Raw genomic sequence first — 22,324 nt, forward strand, 5'->3', positions numbered from 1 at the left:
ACACGGCGTGGGGAATAGGGTGCCTACAATACCCCCGGATGGTAACAGATGGGAGCTACGCTTACGAGCGTAGCATAAGGTGTAAGCATAAGGCTAGGCTGTCGAGTTACTATGTTGATATCTGACACTGATGTAGAATTATGTGTCAACTAGGTTTCAATCAAGAAAATTTTTCAATGGCAAACAAAGGTAGGAGTTACTGAAAAGCAAAGTATTGGTGCCTTTATACTTCACCGAAAGTTTTAATGATGGCACAATATTATTGTCATGCTTCTTTTCATTTGGACTGGCTCTGTGAGGCTGCAATGATGCTGATGGAGATGTTGAGATCAGAGCCCCTCTCACACTGTGGTACTGGCTGGGGGAGTATTTCATAACCACCAAGGTGTGAGTACCAGGAATCTGTTTTCGCTGGACCCCAGAGCACTTCTTAACTTCTAAAACGGAATGAGAACCACATGGAGATTTTGCAACCTCTCGGTATCAGATGAAGATAAGAGTGAAGTCAGTGGAAATGAGGAGAAACTGACATTTCCCCTCAGGGCCCATATGTACTGCGAGTGTCTGCACGGAATTCAGCGTCGGGTGGGACTAGCAATTAATTCAAATTGATGAACCCAGGTTGAGTGTTTTCTGCATTCAAGTCACCTTGCTAAGCACTGGAAAGTTAAACGGTAAAGCCCCAAACTTGGAAACAACCCAGAAGTTCCTCAGAGTGAGAAGTACCCACTCAGTGGGTAAATAGTTAAACTATAGTGGGGCTACATCCTGGATATTTCTCAGCATTAAAAAGGAGCAAATGCAATACACTTTAACAGTGAACAGTTTGGATGGCTCTTAAGCGAGTGAAACAAGCCACTATCAAAAGGTCACATACCACAAGATTCCATTTACACAAAATTACGGAGATGTAGAACAGATTAGAGGTTGTGCAGATTAAGTTCAAGGAGGGCTGGGGAGTAATGGACATGGTTGTTAACTATGCTGGGAAAGCTGGAGGGAAATTTTTGTGGTGATGGGCCATTCTGTATCTTAATTGTGGTTGCCTTACACAATCCACACCCGTGATAACACTGATATCTCACACACACACACACACACACACACGCACACATGCACACACGGGAGGGCATAGCAAGGTCTGAATAAGGTCTGTGGATTATACCAAGGTCAACTTCATGGTTTTGAGAGCACGCTGTAGTCATGTAAGATATTACCTATGGGGGAAACAATGAAAAGTATGTGGGACCTTTCTGTACTATTTTTGTAATTTCACAGCCATCTACATTATTTCAAAATAAAGATTTTAAAAAGTTAAAATATTTTTAAGATTTTAAGAAACACCTAGCTCCTTTTCTCAAGCTACATTGATTAGGGAGATAGACTGAAGAGATAATTCAGGAGATGATAAAAAGTGATTTAGAAGAAGTACTAATTTGGGGGCGTGAAGTTCAAGGAAATCTTTTCAGAAATGGTAGTGTTTGAGCCAGACCTTGGAAGGTGTGGATGAGCTTTGCATAGAAGGACTACGGGGAAGTGGTCAGATCTGACCAAGGCCCTGGGTGGTCAGATAACTTCCTTGCTCTTGGATTAATGAGTCTTGAAAAGCCATTATTTTAGTCCAGTTTCGCCTCTCTGAAACTAATTATACCTCCTCAAAGAAATTCACCAAAGACTTTACATGTGACATGGAGTTGTACTAGAAATTAATGTTATTATTTTCCTTGTTCTATACAAAATATTAATGGGATATTCAGGCTTGAGAAAGTATAGTTCCCCAGTGAGTCTGTTATGGGGTTGTGAGTTTCCTGCTTTGTGTAAATGTAAGGGTAAGAAAAAAAAAAAGGAGAAACATTGTCAAATTTTTGATAACTTTATATTACAAAGTTTATAACCAAGTTCAGCATCAGTGGATTGCTAGATTCTATGCTTCCTTGGAAGAGATTCTGGTATTTCAGACAAAGTGATGAAAAATGTGTTGTAATTGACCTGACTAGCTATCTCCTACTCATCTAAATTTTTTATGCAGCCTATTGAGATCTGACATAAAACATTGTGTAAGTTTAAGATACACAATGCGATGATTTGATACACTTAGGTATTGTGAAATGTTTACCACAAATAAGATTAGCACATCCTTCATCTCACACAATTACTCTTTTGTTGTTATGGTGAGAACACTAAAGCTTTCATAGCAACCTTTAAACACATAATACAAGATTGTTAACTATAGTCGCCATGCTGGAATAGAGCCCTAGAACTTGCCATCTGAGCTAAAAGTTTGTGCCCTTTGCCACATCCCTTCATTTCCCCCTCACCAAACTCCCCACCCTTCAACCACCATTCTACTCTGTTTCTTATGAAAATATTGAGATGATGCAATGCTTTTCTTTCTCTGACTTCTCTCACTTAACATAATGCCCTCAAGGTCCATCTGTGTTGTCGTAAATGGCAGGATTTCCTTCTTTATGGCTGAGTATTATTTTACTCTGTGTGTGTGTGTGGGTGTGTGTGTGTGTGTGTGTGTGTGTGTGTGTACCATTCATCCATTCATCTATTCATCTGTCAATGAACCCTTAGTTTGTTTCTATATTTTGGCTGTTGTGAATACATTTTTAAAAAAGATTTTATTTATTTACTTGACAGAGAGAGAGAGATCACAAGTAGGCAGAGGGGCAGGCAGAGAGAGAGGGGGAAGCATGCTCCTTGCTGAGCAGAGAGCCCCATGTGGGGCTCGATCCCAGGACCCTGAGATCATGACCCAAGCCAAAGCCAGAGGCTTAACCCACTGAGCCACCCAGGCACCCCTGTTGTGAATAATTTGACAATGAACATGGAAGTACATATATCTTCTTGAGACAGTGATTTCCATTCCTTTGGATATATAACCAAAAGTAGGATTGCTGGGTCACAGGGCAGTTCTGTTTTCTCATCTCATTTTGATGGTTAGAGTTTATAAAAAATACAACAACCTCCCTACCCCCCCAAAACCCCAAGGAATTTTCTCATCTCTTGCCTTAATTTTCCAAGTAATTGTGGTCTAGGGTAGTACAAACATGATTTTCTCTATGGTGTCACAATGACATTTATATACCATTTGGACACATTTATACAGATACATACTATTAGACATCCGGGATTAAAATCATGACTCCTTCACTTGTGCAATCTGAGGAAAAGTTGGCTTTTATATCTCATTATTCTGTGTCTCATGTGACCATAGTTTTATCCCATAGGCTTATAAGTTTTAAATGAAGGATTTCCTATAAAACTCCTAGCAAAAAATGCACTATTATTCAGACCTATCATAGTCAATGTATTTGCTACCATATGCAGAGCAAAAAAGCTAAAAAAAAGTAGTGGTATTGGTAAAAAAGTGTCCTTTCCTTTTGTACTTCATAGCTTGTTGATTTACAGCAGAAAAGTTTAGGGTATTTAAAACACACTTTTTCTTGAAATGCAATGCACAAAACAGAGAAAGTGCACACATTGCAAAGGTATAGATAGATAATTTTTTTAAAAGACTTTTTTTATTTGTTTGTCCGAAGGAGAGAGCACACATGAGCAGGGGGAGCCGCCGAGGGGGAAAAGCAGTCTCAGCAGGGAGCCTGATGTGGGACTCGGTCCCAGGACCCTGGAATCATGACCTGAACCCAAGGCAGATGCTTAACCAACTGAGCCACCCAGGCGCCCCGTCTGTATGATATTCTTTACAGCAATGTGTATAATTACAAAAGATCCTAATCCACCTGAATTTCTGTTGATTATGAATTTCCATGTAGTCTATAATAACGTTCCAAGTGAACTGATAGAGAAAGGTCTCTAAGATATATTAAGTGATCAAAGTCAAATGTGAAGAAGTAGGTGTAGTATGGTACATTTAGGTGAAAAAACCCAATGAGTTCTATGAATCTTTTTGAAAATGTTCACTACAATCCATAAAAAGTCCTCAAAAACACTGTAAGAAGGAGTTGTCTTTGAAGGGGAGACTGTGGGGCCTGGAGCCAAGGCAGGGAGAGGGACATACTTTTTATTATATTCTCTATTTTCATCTTTTGAGTTTTGTGCCTGTCTATGGTAGGATGGATTCTTTCCCACTTCTGCACTCCCGTATCACAGCATTCTGGGTACACATTCTTTGTCCTGTAGTTTGAGCCTCCTTCCCCCATAGGTGAAGCTGACTACCCCACCCCACTGGGGACAGGCTTGGCTGTGTGATTGGAGGCAGGGAAAAGTGTGGGAGCAGCAGGGCAGTCAGCAGAGTTGTAAACACACTGCTGTGATTTAGCTAGTCCTCTCCTGCTCTTGGAATCTACCCTGGGAAGAACAGAGTCCCGTTAGCTGCTCGTTCCAGAATGAACTGGCATGTGCAGCAGACCAGGACCCATCCCACAGGGTTGAGCGGGGCCCTAGTGATCCCAGTGCAAGGCAGAGTCACCCCAGTCAAACCGCAGGGCTGTGAGCACGACAAAGGAATGTTCGCTGTTGAGAGCCAGTGGGCTCCTCACGACTATTTGCCGCACAGTGTTACTATAGCAATAGCCGGTTAGAAAAATCCTCTTAGGAGCTCTCTCAACTGACCTCCACTTAACTAGATTCCTATAGGAACCAATGCCTCTTTTCTCTCTTGTAGGTATCTTAAGTGATGCCTGATGCCTCTTGAATAGTCATAACAAATAGGTTCATCTATTACGGTCACATCTTTCCCCTCCTTCCAGTTGAACTGTAAGCCTACTAAGAGTTAGATGTTTGTTCTCGGACTTACTTATGCCTCTTCTATTTGTTATAATAGTTATATTATTTAATGCATTTTGGTTAATTTGGTTAAATGTGACTTTGAAAGACTGTATTGTTTGTATGAAAACCACATTTTCACTGGGTGTTATATGCAACTGATAAATTATTGAACACTACATCTTAAACTGATGATATACTATATGTTGGCTACTTGAATTTAAGTTAAAAAAATAAAAAAGAAAACTATATTTCATTCTTCAGAAGAATTCCATCAAACTCACTTAAAATTGATAAGCTTGGATAGTCTAATCTTGGTAAATAAAAGTTATATAACTATGGATGGATTTGCACTTCAAATGGCTTCCCAAGTGTATTAAAATTGTTATTCTTTTGAAAGACATTATAATTAAGGTTAAAAATGATGAGGTATGAATTATTTATTAAAGAATGATTATGTGGTATTTGACATCCAAAAGACCCTGGTCCGACATGCAAATATTGGGGGGCTAACATACATTACTTTTTAAAAATTAACTGTGGGAGGTATGTACATTCCTTGAGGGACGTAAACAGTTTTCCGTTAGTGACATCTTCACAGAGGGTAAAGAACTTTTCCAAGTTTCCACCGCTCAGGAATTCAGAAACGGACACAAAACTTCATGCTGCCCTTGGAACTCTGTACTAAATCCTAGAATTAACGTCTGGCATCATTTAGAGAATGAAATAGAGCAAGACTTGGAATATTCCTAGCGCCCCCCCCACCATAGGCTTTCTGGAAGCTGCTTTAAATGTCATTTGGGTACAAGCAATAGTATAAATCCCCCTTTGACCACGAAGACACTGCTGGTGATCAGTTTAACTTATCTTTAGGGCAAGACGCGAGAGATTTATTTCTTATGTGTTGTAACTTCAGAATAATCAGTAATTCAGCATATCCTACCTAGTCCTTTGTGGGAAAACTTCCATTTTGTTAGTCTTTTCCAGTGTGATGTTCTCTTTCCTACTGGATGTGGGCCAGAGCTTATTTTCAGGGCCTGTTTACAGATGGCCGTCATGTCTCTGGCCCTAATGGTAATTTCAAGTAGGTCATAAGATCACCACCTCCCAAAATATATTCCCAAACGGCTGCCTTTGCAAAGTCTCCTTTTAAGAAATTGACTTTAATGAGGAAAGAAAAAGGCCTCTTTGAACTACTCTCCCAAGGGCATATTTCACAGAGGTGAAAAATGGGGCCTCCCCTGACTGAGGGGGGAAGGTTGGAGATTTCTCAGCTGATGAGCAGCACAGTTGAAATAACTCCTAGCAGGGATGTCGGGTAGGGGAAACCCTTAGCAACAGCAAATGAGTTGAAGGACACCAGAGAAGGCCTCCCTGCTGACCAGTCTCTTTTCCAAAGCCTCCCCTGGGCTGGCAAGCAACTTTTAACCAAGAAGGAATTCCTTGCCATCAGGAGTATGACTTCATCAAGGCTATGATCTTACTATACACTCGCTGGGGAGCGTCCATGCCCCAGATGAAATCGAAGTGGTTCCAGTCAGGCAAGAGGTCGAAGTACTGGAGATTCCCGATTTGGGGGATTACCCTGGCCACATCCCGGAGCGTCACAAGGACGTCATGGCCACCAGCCCACATAGCAGTAGGCACCTTCATGGCAGTCAAGTCATAGAGTGGGGGATGGCTCTGCGGAAGAGAGAGAAAGAGCATTTGTGAGAAAAATCTCCTAACGGCAACAGATGGGTTCAGCTACTGGGCTCAGCATTGACTACAAGTGCAGCTCTGTCAGGCACTGAGGGAAGTACAAATAATGCCTGCAATGGTCCGTATCTTCAAGGAGTGTGAAGGAAGGACGCAAGATAGGTCAACAGACATTTGCTACAAAGTAGGGTATGTCAAATGCCACTAAACGCTCCCCAAATACAATGGCAGTGAAGGTGAAGAAGATACAACTTCTGATTGGGGGCTTCTGAGGAAGAGGAATCATCTGAAATGACTTTGGAGGGACTGTTGGATTCTGTCACATAGGGATGAGGGTGAGAGGGCTTCCTAGCAGGTAGCAAGAACACGTACACCACGGTCATGATGGCAAGCTGTCCAGAGAACCCCGGGACGAAACTGTGTGAGAGAATGCAGGAGGATAGAAGATTGGAGACAGATAGTCAAGGGCCAGGCTAAGGTATTTTGACATCTTTCAGAAGTTTGGGAGGATGAGGCAGGGTCATTTCTCAGAGCTCTGTCTGAGGGTAACTGTAAGGGCCATGGGTCTGAGATGCCTTGAGGAAGGAATAGGCTGGAGGTAGATTCTGGAACAATCTAGACATGCAGCAGGGATGGTCCAGAGAAGGGATAATTGAAGCTATAGGAAGGACTGCATTCTCCAATGGAGAAAGGGAGAGAGGAGGAAGGCTGATCATTTGTGAATGGGGGTGATAGAAAGCAGCCAGTGGCAACGGAGGATGAAGGAAATAATCAGAAAGAGAAGGGAAAACTCAAGATCACCGAATTATGGAAGTCTGGGGTGGGGAAGTGAATGGCAAAAGGGCCATGGGAGCTCAAAGAACATACATTGGAGCAGGCCACTGGATGTGGCGGTCAAAAGGCACAAGTGACTTTAAATAAAGTAGCTGTAGTAGAAAGATGAAGACCCAAACTCCAGCTCTGGGGTTCAGGAGTGAGTGGAAGAGGGGAAGAAGTGGAGAAACTCAGCCCTTTCAAATATTAAAAAGAATGTTGATTAAAATGAGATGGTTGGAATGATGAGTGATAGAATCCATAGGTTGATGGAAGGCTTTTTTGTTTGTTTTTCATAAAGAACAGCAATTCATTTAAGAGTGTAATGGGAGGGGCACCTGGGTGGCTCAGTGGGTTAAGCCTTTGCCTTCGGCTCAGGTCATGATCTCAGGGTCTTGGGATCGAGCCCCACATCGGGCTCTCTGCTCACCAGGGAGCCTGCTTCCCCCTCTCTCTGTGCCTACCGCTCTGCCTACTTGTGATCTCTGTCTGTCAAATAAATTAATAAAATCTTTAAAAAAAAAAAAAGAGGGTAATGGGAACCAGGAGAAAGAGGAGATAAGAAGAGATGGGGCCAAGGGCACAGGCCCACAAACTTGGGAAATAAGTGGGTCTTCATTTTCTGAAAGAGGAAGGAAGAAGAGAAGGGGACAGTGACATTTTAAGATGCATAAGGGGGACTTTAAGAAATTTCATTCATGCAACGAGTAGGTGGTAAGGGCCCAGGAAGTGCCAGGTCCTCTCCCAGGTGAGAAAACATCTGGTGAACAAAACAGAAGGAAATCTCTACCCTCGTGGAGCTTACACGGGTGAGTCTCCTTATTCTCGATAAAATGCAACAGGCTCAAAGATTGGGCTGGGAACTTAAGAAGTCGACAAAGTAATGAGGCTAGAATATAATAAAAATTGACTTCAAGTGACCTAAAATCATACTCAAAGCAAACAGGATCAGCCTGGACACAGATGGAACCAGTGAACCATGGAGAAATTCTAAGGATGCTGACCCTCCCACACACTTAAGTCAGTGCATTGTATCCTTCAGTCTTACAATTTTATTCATCAGTTTTGCCTCAATATAGCCGAAAAAGAAAGAGCTTGACTAACAATGGTCTTAAGTGTATGGGCGACATTTTTATTTCATTTTCTTGTAAACGGAAACGATTTATAAATATAATATGCTCATTAAAAATAATGGAAGAAAGGGCGCCTGGGTGGCTCAGTGGGTTGAGCCGCTGCCTTCGGCTCAGGTCGTGATCTCGGGGTCCTGGGATCGAGTCCCGCATTGGGCTCTCTGCTCAGCAGGGAGCCTGCTTCCCTTCTTCTCTCTCTGCCTGCCTCTCTGCCTACTTGTGATCTCTCTCTCTCAAATAAATAAATAAAATCTTAAAAAAAAAATAAAAATAATGGAAGAAAAAAGAATTATGTCAACTCCAAATTGAGAGTCTCCTTAATTCCTTCACATTCTCCCCATTCAGTCTGCCTTTCTTCCCCTCTCTGAAGGTAATTCTTTTCACATTTGTTGTGACTGTTGTTTTTTATTTTTTTATTTTGTTTTTTGTTTTTCTGTTTTTCTTTTTTTCCTGGCCTTATTCTAAGCATTTGCAAATATATGCATCTGTGAATATATACAGTCCGAGGGGCAGGGGAAAACGTCTGGGGGTAGTGGTAACTTCTATATCTTGATTGTGGCATGGTTATACAAATGAGTGTGTTTGCCAAAACTCACTGAATTGGAAAATTTGTGAATTTCATTGTATGTAAATTACACCTTAATCAAGCTTAAAAAATAATAAAAATATACATAGCTTTTTTAGTTGTCCTTAGGGCTAGTAGAATCATTTGTCCCACAATTCAATCCATTCACTAATGGAGAAATCGACTGGTCTGATTGACTGTTTCAATGCTTAGAAACAATGTAATTGGTCTATATTTGCACTAATAAATTGCCTTCAATACATCAGTCTGGGAAAACTTTGGGAAAATTTAATTTAATGTGTTTGGTTTATATGGAGAAGCCCAGCTCCTGAATTTGAGAAAAGAAATGGTGGCAACAGGATTTATCGCAGGAACAGAAGGCCTAAATGAGTCTACAAACTTTAGTGTGAAATATCAGATGGAAAAAAGAGGCCACAGGGTGTCTGAGTGGCTTGGTTGGTTAAGCAACTGCCTTCGGATTAGGTCATGATCCCAGGGTCAATGGGATCGAGTCCCACATTGGGGTCCCCCTGCTCTGCAGACCCTGCTTCTCTTTCTCCCTCTGCCTGCTGCTTCCCCTGTTTGTATTCTCTCTCTCCGTCAAGTAAATAATGAAATCTTTTAATAAACAACAACAAAAAGTGGCTAATGGCTCAACTCATCATGGGTGGATAATATTCTTTTAATTTTCATGTGGGATCCTATATTTTTTTCTGTTGCTATCAAGTACTGGGTATTCATTTTCCCTGTACACTTTTATAGATTTTTAAAAAACAATTTTCATTATTATACAGTCAATGAAAAATATGTTAAAAACCACCTGCGTGGCATTGGCTAGGTCTTGGTAACTGTACATGAAAAAGCAAGATTAAAAATTGTGTGAAAGCAGTGACACCGGGAAGACTGGGATAAATGCAGTCAAATATTGATACATCTTGTGTTCTGTGGATGGAGGGATTATACATTATTTTAATTCCTTCAGACATGCTTCTTTTATTTCTATCCTATTTATTTTTAGATGTTCTGCAATGAATGCATATTTAAATTAGTCACTTTTTAAAAAGCTCTGTCAATGGGAATGCCACCAATCGTCAGGTTGGATTCTTTTCACTCTCCAATAATTTCTTATTATAATGTCTCAAAGCCACCCTTCTGGGGCCATTCCAAACAGCTCACCTGATTGTAGTAATGCATGTTCTCTGCTTCACTTCCCCAGTCATAAGCTCTGAATTCATCAGATCTGTAAAGCTGAAATACATGTTTTTTGGAAAAAAATCATCAGAGTAAGAATCACAATTGTTAACAGAAAATCTTAGAAAACCACTGTGCCCTGGGAAGAAAATAAGACTCCTGGGTCATTAGAAGTATATAAATACATTTTTACCACTAGAAGCACAAGGCCAGCAGAAAGGGAAGCAATGACTGCCTTTGGTTTGAAGGGACAGCTAAGGGAAAATCAGGACTCCTCAGGGGAAAGTCAAAGCTCAGGTAGTTCTCTGTCCAGGAAGGTTCGATCCCATGAGGCTTTCCCCGGTTACCTCCTGCTTCAGCTCAGGGTCTGTTTTATAAGCTCCCATCTAAGACTGGGTTCATTTTTGTCACCTACTTGGTCTGTACCATAACTTGCCCTTTTCCTTACAATCTGGGGAAATCAAACCAGAGATGGTGATGGAGACAAAGTAGAAGCCAGTTTCAAAGCCTCTAGGGGGTAGACCTGCTAACTCTCTCCTTTCAGATGTGCTGAAATAAGATCGAAGAGTCCTTCCATGGCAAAGACACTACCTGTTTTATATGCAGGATGTTCTGCATTGATGATCCAGTGGGAGCATGTGAAATATACACGTCCATTCGACTCTGGAGGGAAAGAAAACATATTATAGCAAAAATCACCCAGGGAAAGGAATGATACCTCCCAGAAGCAGAGAACGAGTGTTCTAAGACTAGCAAACCAAGATGGGGTTTGGGAAATGACGAGGCTGAATCATCTAGGTAAAGGAGAGCTCACGTCAGGCACCTGACTGTGAGTAAAAGCATGGGTAGCTTCAGCGCAATCCTGCACCAGCTCCGGGGTAATTTGCGAGCAGGGTGTCGGGGTGTGGAGGGGTGCTGTGCGCATGCGCATGGGTGTGCCTGGTTCCTGATCGGCACTTCCCACCACCTGGGCATTGGAACTTAACTCTGTTAATTATAAGCTTTGTGACTTTGGGCAACTTGTGGGTTTCTGTATTTTAACCTATTAAATGACCATACTAAAAGTCATACTGTGCCAGGCTTTTCTGAGGGTAAAATAAAATATTGCAGAAGAAAAGCTAAATATAATCACTTCAGATGCACTGTGCTTTGGTCTTTGTAAACATTATAGAGATGAAAATTATAGAGATATACTAGTAATGGGAATCCTATGTCTTAGAACTCTGCAGAAGGAAAGTAATCTATTGAAAATATTTACTGTTGAATAAGCAGACTTTGAACAATGGTCCCTCTCCTATTTTGGTTTGGCTCAAGTTCGCCTCTTGAATAGGAATAGGGTGGGCTGGCCGGGAAGGGTGATTTGGGGACTGGCTTCACTGTATCAGCCTCGCTGGCCATCATATGCAATGTGACAGAAGTAGCCATCCAACCACAGTAGCCTGTAAATGTACACTCCTCCTCCTTGAATTCTCCATAACAGGAAACAAAGAGATGATGAAACAGCCTTGCTCATCTTTTGAGGGAGAAGAGTTCTATCTCTGTTCCATTTTGTCTTGTGCTTTCCAAGTTAAGTGCGGAGTTTTAACCGAGGCCAAAGTCACCCAACAAAGGAAGGCACAGAGGAAATAAGTTCTACGCTTATATGGACTTCTCTTCTTTTCTGTGATTTTTTTTTTTTTTTAATGCAGGGTATCATTTCTAAAATCACATTGACTGGGGCACCTGGGTGGCTCAGTGGGTTAAAGCCTCTGCCTTCGGCTCAGGTCATGATCTCAGAGTCCTGGGATCGAGCCCCACATCGGGCTCTCTGCTCAGCGGGGAGCCTGCTTCCTCCTCTCTCTCTGCCTGCCTCTCTGCCTACTTGTGGTCTCTGTCTGTCAAATAAATAAATAAAATCTTAAAAAAAAATAAAATCACATTGACTATAGTAATGGTGGCTGATAGGGAACATGCAAAACTCCTACTCTGATGGACATCTGTTTTCCTAATACGACCATGGATGGAAGGATGAACCTACCTACTCTTCCCCCCAGTTTTCATAATCATGCACCATTGAATACTCAATCTAGGCATAGCAAATCTCTGCCTTTACAGTTTAGAAAACCACATTAGTTTATGCAGCGTGATAGATCCACCAAAGTGAGTCTAAAAAAAGCTGGAATCTCTTAAAGCATCAAATGGCCCCATAATCATTGTACATACCATATTCATATTTTTCTTGTTGTATCCAGCCCATAAGGACATAAGTTCACTACATATCACCCATAATATTTTATTGTTGCAGATTTTGAGGGCGGGTTCCCTTCCTGTCTTTAGAAATACACCTTTGGTACCAAAAATGCCCTGTAAAAATAAACAATAATTATCCTTTCAAGAACGGATTTCAGGCTTCATGACATTCCCTTCATCCCAGGAATAAGGATTCTTAGAGATCCATTTCCATTTGTATTTGGTGTTTCTGCTAAGGAGACTAAGTCATTTGGGAAAAGGAACTACTTATGAATCCATCTCTATCCAGGGAAGATCAACAAATATCATTTAAAAAGAGATTGCAGTCAGGCTCTTCAACTCCAAATTCACTTTTCCGTGGTGGAGCTCCCCTATCCCGTCCAATGGTGACTGCCTGCATTTCTCATTTCTCATTAACTGGCAAGAGAGGCGGAACATTTTCTCCTTAAGGCCAGACATTGCCTTGACTAGGAAGGAAAAGCAGGGTTTCCCCTACTACCCATGGGCACACTGTCTTTTTAGCAGTGTCCCAGCGGAGCCAGCTCTTGGACTGGAAAGTAGACCATGGCGTTCGTACTGAGGGAAGGGGACCACTACACAGAAAACACTTGAAATCACGGGATGCAGCACAGTTAAAACGTGTAGGGTTTGAGAGAATAAGCTTGGGCGCGGGGCGCCCAGTTAGAAGGACTGGAGTTTCTGGCCACAGACATGAAGTGGTGGGAGGGATCAGGGAATGGCACTGAAAGGGGCAAGAAATCTGACAGTCAGTGATAGGAAACTGAGATAAGCCTCAGACCCTACCTATGTCCACAAAGCCATATTTTATAAAAATGACGTAGAGACAGATGTATCTGCCTCCCAATGTAATGTAACTATTTTGTCTGCTCAACTCTACCCAAATGTAGAAAACATTCCAAACTAACTGATGTTAGTCACATTTTGGCAACAGAACCATCAATCCCACAAAAGGGAACTTGCATCACCTGAGCTTATAGTAAACAACACAATAAACTATGCAACCAATCATTAGGTTCTATGGAAATTCATCCTTGTGTTCACCCACAAATAATTTTTTTTTCCATTCTCACCCCTTCACCTTAAGCCAGGCCTCATTTTACATGTGAATTACTGTGAAACTCTTATCGGTCTACTTGATTTCATTTTGGCCCAAATCTATTTTAGCTGACGCCTCAAATCGAAGGGGCAATTTTGCCAAAATACTATGTTTATCATGGCAATGACCTTTTTAGAGAAAGAAAAAGCAAACAGAAAAAAAAGTAAATAAAAGACTTTTGATGGGTAAAGTCCCAAATTCACAATTGGCAACCAAACTACATCTTCAACCTTGGAAAATAACCAATAAATTCTGAACAAATAATTGAGCTGTAAGACATTTATATTTTGGAATCGTAGCCTTGGTAAATTAAAGCAAACTCTCCTACAGGAAGGGGTTGTAGTATTCAGGCCCATCTAATATTAAAGTCAGAAATGTCAGGGATTATAGGGAACTTGAAAAATATCTTCCATTTGGGCATTGTGAATTTACTGACCTGCCCAGTGGAATAAGAATGGAATGAGAAAACTTCAGTGGACTTTAAGCTACACTGCGCTCACTTCAGCTAGAAATTCTGACATATACTCAGATCTGTTAATGACTGAGTGTAGTAAGTTATGTATGGGAATCGTAGACATGTACGTGGGTACACACACACACACACACAGAGCACATGGTCACAGAGTCTGGTTTCTACAGATTTCATGTAAATTTCCTACTTTCCCACTATTGCTTCATAATAGACTTTAAAATAGTAAGGATCTACAATCCAAAATGGGATCCTCAGAGACATTTTGGCAAAAATGAGGAGCCTACCTTGATTATGGAAGTTGGAAGTAGAAAAAACCTGGTAAAAATGCCCGTGGGATATTTGAATGAGACCACAGGACCCAAGGCAAAATTCATTTTGATTCTTTGTGCCAGTTCAGGCATGGTGGAAAAGGCTACAAACCCTAAGAGAACAGGAGACAAGACAATCTTGTAAAAATTAGAAAATACTGAGGCAATGTTTCTACTAACAAAAGTGGGATTCTGCTTTGACACTTTTTTCTTCTGTTGCAATAATCCCACGGGTGAACTGAGAAACTCTTCTGAGTTGTTCTGTAAAGATAATATGCCCTTAGTCCTGTCTGCTCTCGTGTCCATTATTCTTGTATTCTAGACAATTCGACTTCGTTGGGGAGAGTGAGGGATAAGCTGCGTGAGCCTCCACTGCCGAGGGGTCCCGGGGACAGCTTCACCCCCCAGTGTGGGCTAAGTGCTGGCAATGCTGTCATTTTACCCCAACCCTGAGATGCCAGGGTGAGTCACAGAGCTTCCAGAAGTAAACAGTTGGTTCACGGGAGGGGAACGCATCAGTTCTTGATGCGGTATTATCCAGTGATCCCGCAGTTGCTTTTTTCTCACAGTGCAAAGAGATGTCATCCCTTCCAGTGCTTTACTGGGTGCTGAACGACCTCTAGAATGTTCCCTGATTTCTCTCAGTCCCCTGTGGTCCTGGTAAGGACCAGCCATCTCCATCCGCTTTGACTTTTCAGCAACAGCATAGCAAGCATTTCAAGCCCCATGAGGATAAGGGTGGAGAACAGCACTGCATGGGCAAGGATGTGGTCTATCTGTGTATTTTGGTTCCCTGAGATGCCTTTCTGGGCCCCCCACTGTGTGTAAGCGTGTGTGTGTGCACGCGCGCGTGTACATGCCCGCGCACATAAGCACGCACACCCTAGCTTTTTTTTTTTCCTCCCCGAAAGTCTTGTTGAAACACTGAAACCGTCTTGGCCAGAAAAAGAACTGACTTTATATTAATTGGCTGAGCAATTGATACAAAGACTGAAACTCGTATACTGGTCTAACACTTCCTGTAGAAGATCTCTGGAAGTGTGTGGAGGTGAGTTGTTCTGTGCTCACACTGACTAGCAGTGTGAGTCGGAGCCTGGGTTGCTAAATGTCTTGTGAAGAGTGGGTCCTTCCCACATAACAAAAATTGCTCTGCCCCAAATGCAGAGGATGTCCACTGAAAAATTCATGCCCTACATACAAGGCAGAGCAATGCTGATCAGATATTTTCTGTTTTCTTTGCAGATCAGATGTAAGAGCACATCTACATCCTGCCCACTTTCTAGACCCTGTTCAAGCCATTCCTTCTTCATCTGGTTCCTCCACATGCCCAAACCCCCTCACTGGGGGCGGGACGGGGGGTATAGATGGACCTAATCTGAATCTGTGTCCTTAAAATTGGAAGTTTTAGTGGAAGATCACTAACAAATTTGCAATATTCATATAATGGATTCCTCTAAATTTTCATTTGGAGCTGGATTTTTTATTTCTTTTGAAAAGATCTAGGAAATCATTAGGAAGTACATTTTCAAAGAGAAGGATCTTGGACTTCTAAACATTTTCTGCATAGTACTTGCATTAAATTGCTAGTCCATAAATACTAAATTGCACGTTAAATAGATAAACCCAGTTGATGTATGCTTTTGTGTATCAACTAAAAAAAAAAAAAGTGACCATAGGGATGCCTGAGTGCCTCAGTTGGTTAAATGTCTGCTTTGGCTCAGGTCCTGATCCTGGAGTCCCGGGATTAAGCCCCGCATTGGGCTTCCTGCTCAGCCAGGAGTCTGCTTCTCCCTTTCTCTCTGCCCCTGCCCTTTCTCATGTGTTCTATCTCTCAAATAAGTAAATAAAATCTTTAAAAAAAAAAGTGATCGTATTATTTTCAATTCATTTAAATGTAAGTATAACCTCACCCTTCTACTATTTTTTAAAATCCCAAATGGGTTGTGAGGAAGGTATGATCGACACATACTTATTCTTCAGGGATATTTCATGTCATTAGGCTTTACTAGTTTCGTGCAGAGGGGACCTAGAAACTTACTCTTTGGAAATATGTTAGATTTGGGGCACATGGAAATTCTATCACCATTACAAAAGTGCTGTTGTAACCAGAAACGGAGGAAAGATTTGCCCAACACACAGTTTCTGAAATTCAAGAAAGGTGAACGCCTGCGAGGCCCTGACCCTTGTAAAACATTGAAGTTTGTAAACATACCTATTGTAGTGCCAAGTGAGTGCCCGATGAAATACAGCTTCTCCTGACCGGTTTTATTTATAATTAAGTCTACTATTGCTGGGAGATCGTATTTGGCCATTTCATCAAAACTGCAAAATGAAAGAGGGGCTTGTAAATACTTGCCACCAAGTTGAACACTCAGAGCACCCGTTCACCTATTTTTCATGCCCAGAATGCTGGTGGGCACTTCATTCTTTATCCAATTACACGTGGGCTAGTGTGGCTTCTGTTTGCTGCATTTCTGTGTGTTACTGTCTAATAGCAGGACTGATTTCAAGCCTTGTGTGTACGGTCTGAAAGCCAGTCCTCCCCTTCCTCCTCCCATCCCCTCCCTCTTCCCCTGCTTGGCCTGTCTCTTCTTCAAACAGCCACAGGGCCCTTCCAGACCTTCAGGCTATAGAACACTCAGCTTTGGAAGCAGAACTGGAGGTGGATCATGACTCTGGATGAGAAACTCTTGATACATTACTAAATGCTCTGAGCTTCAGTTTGCTCATCTGTGAAATGACCATCATGCCCATTTGGGAGCAGGCCTGCTCAAGGGACTGGATGACAGGCAAGGCATGACTCAGGTGCACCTGCTGTTGATGTTTCTTCCTGTATCAAAGATATGTTCCGTATCTACCAAAATGCCACAGCACCAGTTCAGCTGGCATTAACGCAGGAGAACAAAAAGACCTTCAAAATACTTGGTGGCTCCAGGTAGCCTATGGGCTCGAGGGTTGCTTATCAAAAGGACACGTAAGGAAATCTGTAGGCTGACGCTCCCCAAGTATAAGAAAATTCTTGTGATGTCTTACAGCAAACAAGTTCCAAGCTCCCTACCAAGGGGCAGCGATGCAAAATATTTCCTGATGTTTGTTCCTGCCCAAAGGCTCTGACCCTAACAATTTATTCTACCCTTCCTTGATTCTCCACCTGTCAGTGGGTGCTGAATATTTCATCAGCATGGTAGGAATGCACACTCTGTTCTAGCAGCAGGCTTGCAAACCAACAGGGAGCTTAGCCTTGCAAAGGGAAATATCTTGCAAGAATCAGCCTGTCCTCTGGTGACAGCAGAAATACTTTCAGTAAAAGATGGAGGTAGCATACGAGGACATTGTTCTCTATGGCCCATCAGCAAGGTTTTAAAGACCTCATATTGGGGTTCTCTTGAAAATGGTATCTACTACAGTTACAACCAGAATTTCTCTAAATAAAATACAGTACTGGCACACACCATCTCTGTCCAAGAGAAAAGACCTGGATTAGCAGCACTAGGATGAATAGAAGTTTCGCGAAGACAGGCACTTTTCTCACTCTTGAGTGCTCAGAGCCTATAACTGTACATACAGGAGACACTCAGCAAACATTGATTGAATGAGTGTGTGCCCTGGTCACAGGAATTCCCTGAGCTGTCTCTTGGGACATATTTATATTGTATAGTATTGGATAGAATTGGATGTTAAAAAACCATCTCGTTAAAATGATGTAACTAACTTGTGGGCCAATCAGTGGAAATCTAACTTCCTGCTGTTTCTTTGCTTTGAGATATTAGTAGAAACTACGAGGAACTATGTGCCTTCCAATGTTATGGATTATTATTAATATCACCCACACTATTATATTCAAAGAAATTGTCTCCAACTTTCCACATGATTTTTCTTAGATGAGGCTTACCTAAAGGCCCAGAATTTTTCTTCATTGACTGACAGTGTTCTGTGTCTTCTTGACCAAGTGTTCCCCCGACTGTTTCCCATCCAGACATCATAACCTGCATCTGCTAGAAGGAACCCAAGGCTGCCATTGGCATAATTCTCCAACCAAGAGGCGTTGTCTGCAAATAAGGCATGTTGCAAATACACGACTGGCCGGGGTCCTGGAAGGAGGAAGGGAGAAGACAGAGAGGGGAGAGAAAAGAACTTATGATAAAAAGAACATCTCAGGAGCATGATAGAAACCCCTCCCACGTACACATCCCACACCAGAAGAAGCAAAACCCCAAACCAGCATTCACCTTTCCCTTGTCATTTGTTAGAGTGGGAGAGTCACGCATAAGTTTCTCAAGCATGTTTATTACATCTGGTGCTGTGCTGACGGATGAACATGCAGGAGCTTGTTATGGCCTCATGATACCTCTACCAAGTAGCTACTCCTTTAAGGATCCTCATTTTACAGCTGCAGAAACTGAGCTTTGAGGTAGTGAAGTACCTTTCCCAAGGGGCCACACGGTTAACAAGATGCAGAGCCAGGACGCAAGCCCAGTTCTCTTTCACACCGCAGTGGGTGCTGGTAAACTGTGCTCCCAGCTCTAGGAATTCACATTTGCATATCTCCGGGGTCTGATTGGCAAAGACAGGAAAATGATCATGTCTGATGGAATCCCTTGCCTCTTCCAGGGAGGAGGAGGATGGGAGTGTAAATGGACAATGACTGATTCTTCTCCAAGCTTCTAGCCAAATCCGCAGCCTCTGCCTGCCAGAGAGCATTTGAAAACCCCAAATATAATAGAATCAGCTTAACATCCCTCTGATGACTGTCAAATTCTTGAGGGAGAGGGTATTCAGGGAGATGAGGTGAACCGGTGCAGAAGGTTCCAAAAGGCACCATAATTTAGTGCGTTAAGAGCACAGGCTCTGGAGCTGGCTGGGTTTGAGTTCTGATTCCATCACTTGCTATGTGTGTGTGACTTTGAGCCTGTTACACAGCCTGCTCAGGTTCATCACCTGTAAAATGATAACTATTCATAGTACTGACCTCTTAGGGATGCCGAGAGGTTTCTCAGATATAAGTTAATGTAAAGTTTTTAGAATAATACACTTAATCCATGGTTCTTAACTCCAAACCTTCCCCAAATTCTTCCTCCTTGGAAAGGAGAAAAATGCCCTCCTTTTATGGTTCCCAGCCCCCTCCCTCCAAGCCTGGTATTGCCAGATTTAGCAAAAAAAAAAAAAAAAAAAAAAAAAAAGAAGAAAGAAAGAAAGAAAACAAAGATTAACAGGAAGACTCAGGATGGCCTGTTGGTCTGAATTTCAGATATGGGATGAACAATTTTTGGTTAAGTACATTCTAAAGAGGAACTTGTCCGAGAAACTGATTTGTTAGTGATCAGAGAGTCAACTTCAACTTCTCCCATTTGTCTCTTACCCTCAACTTCGTCCCACACTCAATTTTCATTCTGAATCTCTAGAATTATGCCTTTCTTTCTTGGAGGACAGAAGTCAAAGAGGGCGATTTTAGCCACCTCTGAATATGAATGGCAGGAGGGACAGCGCAGTGATGGGGTAGAGGATTTGCCCTCCTGTCTTCCCAGATACTTTGCTCCTTCTTCTCTGTTCCTCACTCATCCTGAGCTTTGCAGTGACTTGTCCCTACTTAAAGAGTAATTTCCTCTGCTTTTGCATGGCTGGCTCTTCATGCTAGACTTTAGGCCATATCAATACCATGCTCCTTCCTCCCACAAAACTTGTGTCCCTCGGATCAAAATATAGGAAGAATGTTCCAATTTTCCTTCCTGGAAAAAGTTTCAGAAACGTCAGGGTCATCTAATTTGATTTTTTAGTCCTGCCGAAGGAGGCTTATTGATTCTAAAGGGGGCAGGAGAGACTTCATGCAACCCAGCCAACCTCTTTGCGAGTGAGGAAATCCCTTTCCTGGGATGCAGCAATTTTTTGCATGAGAAATGAGTCACGAACGAAAGAAATTTCGGTCCCGCCTTTGCATTTACACCCCCAGCAAGCGAGCCTGTTTGCTGTCAACAAGATCTGTCTTGCCCGTCATATTTTTAGGTTCTTGGCTGTCTTCAGAAAATTGGAAAAGAAGGAGACTCCCTTTAACTGTTTAAAGACTAATCTAAGAATTGAACCAAGTTTGAAAAGCCAGTCATTCTCTCAGTGGAAAGCCAGTCCTAAGGTGTAGTGACATGCGGTCCACCTTCGCAGGATAGACGCATCTCGTACCTGGGCTCCGGGCATCTCTTCGTCCATGGGGAATTCTGTTGACACTGAGGATATACCCGTCCTGAGTGATGACCTCATACTCTTCACTGGGGTAGCCATTATAGGTGATGATCTCACTCTGCCCCGTGAAAACACAGGCATTAGCTCTACATCTTCTCCAACAGGTTTTGGAAAGAACTAGAACAAAGCATCTTGTGGGTGCTTATTGGGGTGAATTATCTGAAATCTGTAGCCCCAGGTAACTGCAAAATTGATTTACTATGTAAAGTCTTGATTTAAAAAAATTAGCAGAATATTAAAAAATGTCTGCTATTGGCAAATTTGGGGGTGGGTAGTTGGGTAGAGATGGTATTAGATATTGACCCATTTTTCTGACAGAACTATGTTCTCCAGCTAATTCTCGAGACCCCTTTTGGTTGGGGAGAAGGCGGTCATATATAATATCCAAGGGGCTTAGAATAGAAATTTTTAATATTTTTAAAATATAAATTCAAACAAGGAGGTTGTCTATAAATTCTTTTTATGCTTTACATTACTGGAAAGTGTTATTTACTCAGCCAAAAGGGAAGTTCTCCCTAGCTTGACTCTCAGAGAAACCTTAAATATCACCTATGTTTTATCTGTTCCCTTATTTGAGACTTTCTGCTCTCACAAGACCATGCATCTGCCTTATGTGATGTCCTTTGGGACTTGGCATGACTTACAATATTCATCCACACTTCAGGATTCGCTTCATTTTCCAAATTAAAGAATCTACCAGCATTTAAAGTTCCACAGATCAAACAACAGGTTGTTGTTAAAACCAGCCACATCGTGGGAATGCCTGACGTAAGACATTTAATAATCACAGATTAATTTTAGACATCAACGTTGCTTAAGAAATGAAAATAGTGCCCTATTGCAAACTGGACGGACATCCTAGGGACACTGAGAAACTGTGGAAGGGAGCAAACAAACACAGTGAGCTAATTCTGAGCGTCGGAATCCATTCTTCGCATAGAAAGTGCTTTGACCCAATCCATTTCTTGCAAGATAGTTCATCAAGCACCAAGACTTATTGTTTTGGTTGTCCTTTAATCAAAGATTTTCAATTATGTTAAGTCTTTGCTCACCTGCAAATTGCCAGGATACCTGAAGACTCAGAGGACAGGTGTCCAAGCCACAGCAAAGGGAAAAGGGGCGTTATCCTCTACTCTAACCTGCCTCCCACAAAACATACAAGAACAGTGAGCAGAGAGGAGGAGGATGGGTTTCCAGTGACGGGATTATTTCTCTTGTTGACACCCAGAGGGGAAGGTGGCACATTTAAATGTACAATCTCTTTCTTGGCAGGACTTAAAATAACCTCTGCCAAGGCCGACCAACCTCATGGCAGTACAGACTGACCCTCCTATGACACCCTCCCCACCCGCACTGTGACCTGACTTTGAGGTCCAGCCTCACCACCGACAAGATTTCTGACCTTGGGCAAGTTATTTTGCAGCTTTGTCTCTAGGTTTCCTTGTGGGTGAAATTAGGATAATAATGTAACCTGTCTTGCTAATTTGCGCCATTCTAACTGGTGTAAGGTGATATCTCAATGTGGTTTTAACCTACCCTATGGGGTTTACAGGAAGGATTAAATGACCTACAAAGCAAGAAACAGGTCAGTCCTTTTACTATTTTTCCTAATCTGAGAATGAGCCAGAAAGTAACATCAGAGAGCTGTAACAAATTAATGACCGACTTCTAGAAATTTAGAGCTTTACTTCTGAAGATTTTAAATAGCTTCCCATGCATTTGCTGTCCGGTTGAAGACGATTTTATATCTGCAAAAGTTATATTATCTAAAACATTGTTAAAACTAGCAACAGCTAATACCTACTGAGTGCTAAAGCTTGTGCAGAGAACGTTTCT

The 22,324-nt window shown here is 42.0% G+C and overlaps 1 protein-coding gene across 1 annotated transcript; it reads right to left on the reverse strand.

The window, feature by feature from the left end:
- Positions 1 to 5,159: 5,159 nt before the first annotated feature.
- LOC111145207 (lipase family member N) lies at positions 5,160 to 21,243 on the reverse strand. Its single transcript, XM_022499941.1, has 9 exons — positions 21,133 to 21,243; positions 20,429 to 20,546; positions 18,150 to 18,348; positions 16,470 to 16,579; positions 14,234 to 14,370; positions 12,334 to 12,474; positions 10,723 to 10,794; positions 10,117 to 10,188; positions 5,160 to 6,417 (listed from the first exon to the last, which is right to left on the reverse strand). Exons 1-9 carry the CDS (start codon positions 21,238 to 21,240, stop codon positions 6,184 to 6,186), a joined length of 1,191 nt encoding a protein of 396 aa, XP_022355649.1. The 5' UTR covers positions 21,241 to 21,243; the 3' UTR covers positions 5,160 to 6,183.
- Positions 21,244 to 22,324: the final 1,081 nt, after the last annotated feature.

Source organism: Enhydra lutris, unplaced genomic scaffold, assembly GCF_002288905.1.
Source record: "Enhydra lutris kenyoni isolate GAN:26980312 unplaced genomic scaffold, ASM228890v2 scaffoldscaffold12, whole genome shotgun sequence".
Taxonomy (NCBI): Eukaryota; Metazoa; Chordata; class Mammalia; order Carnivora; family Mustelidae; genus Enhydra; species Enhydra lutris.

Excerpts from the sequence above, each read along its gene's own strand:
- LOC111145207 (XM_022499941.1), bottom strand. The coding sequence starts at position 21,240 with ATGTGGCTGGTTTTAACAACAACCTGTTGTTTGATCTGTGGAACTTTA. Across the intron at positions 20,547-21,132 it reads CTGAAGTGTGGATGAATATT|AGTGAGATCATCACCTATAA; the intron begins GTAAGTCATGCC and ends TTCACGGGGCAG. Across the intron at positions 10,189-10,722 it reads ACATCCTGCATATAAAACAG|CTTTACAGATCTGATGAATT; the intron begins GTAGTGTCTTTG and ends CATGTATTTCAG.